This window comes from Martes martes (assembly GCF_963455335.1).
Source record: "Martes martes genome assembly, chromosome: 14".
Taxonomy (NCBI): Eukaryota; Metazoa; Chordata; class Mammalia; order Carnivora; family Mustelidae; genus Martes; species Martes martes.
In genome coordinates, this window is record NC_137902.1 from 38660588 (window position 1) to 38662185 (window position 1598).

The 1598-nt window shown below is 44.1% G+C and overlaps 1 protein-coding gene across 1 annotated transcript; it reads left to right on the forward strand.

The window, feature by feature from the left end:
• Positions 1-265: 265 nt before the first annotated feature.
• LOC308354999 (olfactory receptor 6C74-like) lies at positions 266-1204 on the forward strand (the record flags this gene model as incomplete). The annotated part of the gene is made up of 1 exon (XM_080822919.1): positions 266-1204. The coding sequence occupies one exon, from the start codon at positions 266-268 to the stop codon at positions 1202-1204; it is 939 nt and encodes a 312-aa protein (XP_080679045.1).
• Positions 1205-1598: the final 394 nt, after the last annotated feature.

The window sequence follows — 1598 nt, forward strand, 5'->3', positions numbered from 1 at the left end:
TTCTAAGAGGCTGAAAGTGAAGTTCACAAACCTTAACATCCTTTCCAAAGGAGACCCATCCCTCCAGAGTTAGAACTCAGTATTGAACTAGTTTTGAACTCAGGTCCTTCTGATTCAAGGACCAGCTGCCTAAACTACTTTGCTATCAGCCTAGTCACCTTTTTGGATAGGCAGATAACTTGATCATATGCTCCTCTAAAACCTTTGTGCTCCCTGATGTCTCTATTGAAGGATAAGACCAACAGGGATGTTGCTATAGAAGAAGATGTCCATGGAAATGAGGAATGGGACAACTGTCCAAGAATTCACCTTGGAGGGGTTTCCTGCCATCCAGCACCTGGGAAAGGTCCTCTTCTTTGTACACCTTCTGGCGTACCTGGCATCCACTGTAGGCAATGCGGCCATAATCACCATCACCTGTGCCGATTCCCAGCTCCACACACCTATGTACTTTTTCCTGAGGATCTTTTCCTTTTTGGAGTGTTGTTTCATAAATGCTGTTATCCCTAAGTTGTTGCTCATCTTTCTTTTAGGCAGGCAAACTATTTCCTTTCCTGCCTGTTTCATACAAGCCTTTCTTATTGTATTTCTGGGAGCAACAGGTTTCCTCCTCATAGCAGTGATGTCTCTGGATCGGTATGTGGCCATTTGCAAGCCTCTGCATTACCCGACCATCATGAACCTGAAGACTTGCTATATCCTGGTCGCTACCTGCTTCACATTGTCCTTCAGTCTTATCACTGGTCCACTAGTGAAGATTTCCCAGTTATCCTTCTGTGGTCCCCATGTCATCCCCCACTTCTTCTGTGACATAGGCCCCCTGATTCATCTCTCCTGTTCTGACACCTGGTCTATCCAAATGTTGGCTTTTTTCCTTGCCTTATTTATTTTGTTGACATCCCTTATCATAACCATCATTGCATACAGCAACATAGTAGTCACAATTGTACGACTCCCATCAGCCAAGGAGAAACAGAAAGCTTTCTCCACCTGCTCCTCTCACCTCATAGTCCTCTCTCTGATGTATGGAAGTAGTGTCTTTATATATGTGAAACCAAGGCAAAAGAACAGGCTGGACTCCAACAGGGAGGCTGCCCTTGTGAATACAGTGGTGACCCCACTGCTGAACCCTGTCATCTACACTCTGCGGAACAAGCAGGTCCACCGGGCTCTGAGAGAGATGATGTGCAGAATGAAAAGATGAAGATGAAAAAAAAATGACATGGCCTTGGAGTGGAAGGCTTCAGAGAATCATTTGTCTGCATTCTGGCACCTTGGAATATATTTGGTTTGATCAGGTATGCTCTGAAATGCTGTTAGCTTAGGTATATATGTATGCATCATCCCATGCTGGAGAGAAACAGAATTCTTTTCAGGCTTAGACCACTGTCCAGGAAGAAGGAATGACTACATCATCCCACAGCTGACCAGCTCCTATTTCCTAAGTTATTTATTCTAGCTCTAACCCCTCAGATGCATAATGCATACTTAACGATTGATTCCTCTCCTAAAGCTGTTATCACAGAGTACTTGTGTATATCTGTGGAAGGGAGCACTTATCTTGTACTTCCAATATTTCTTCTAAAGTTTCAGGTTGA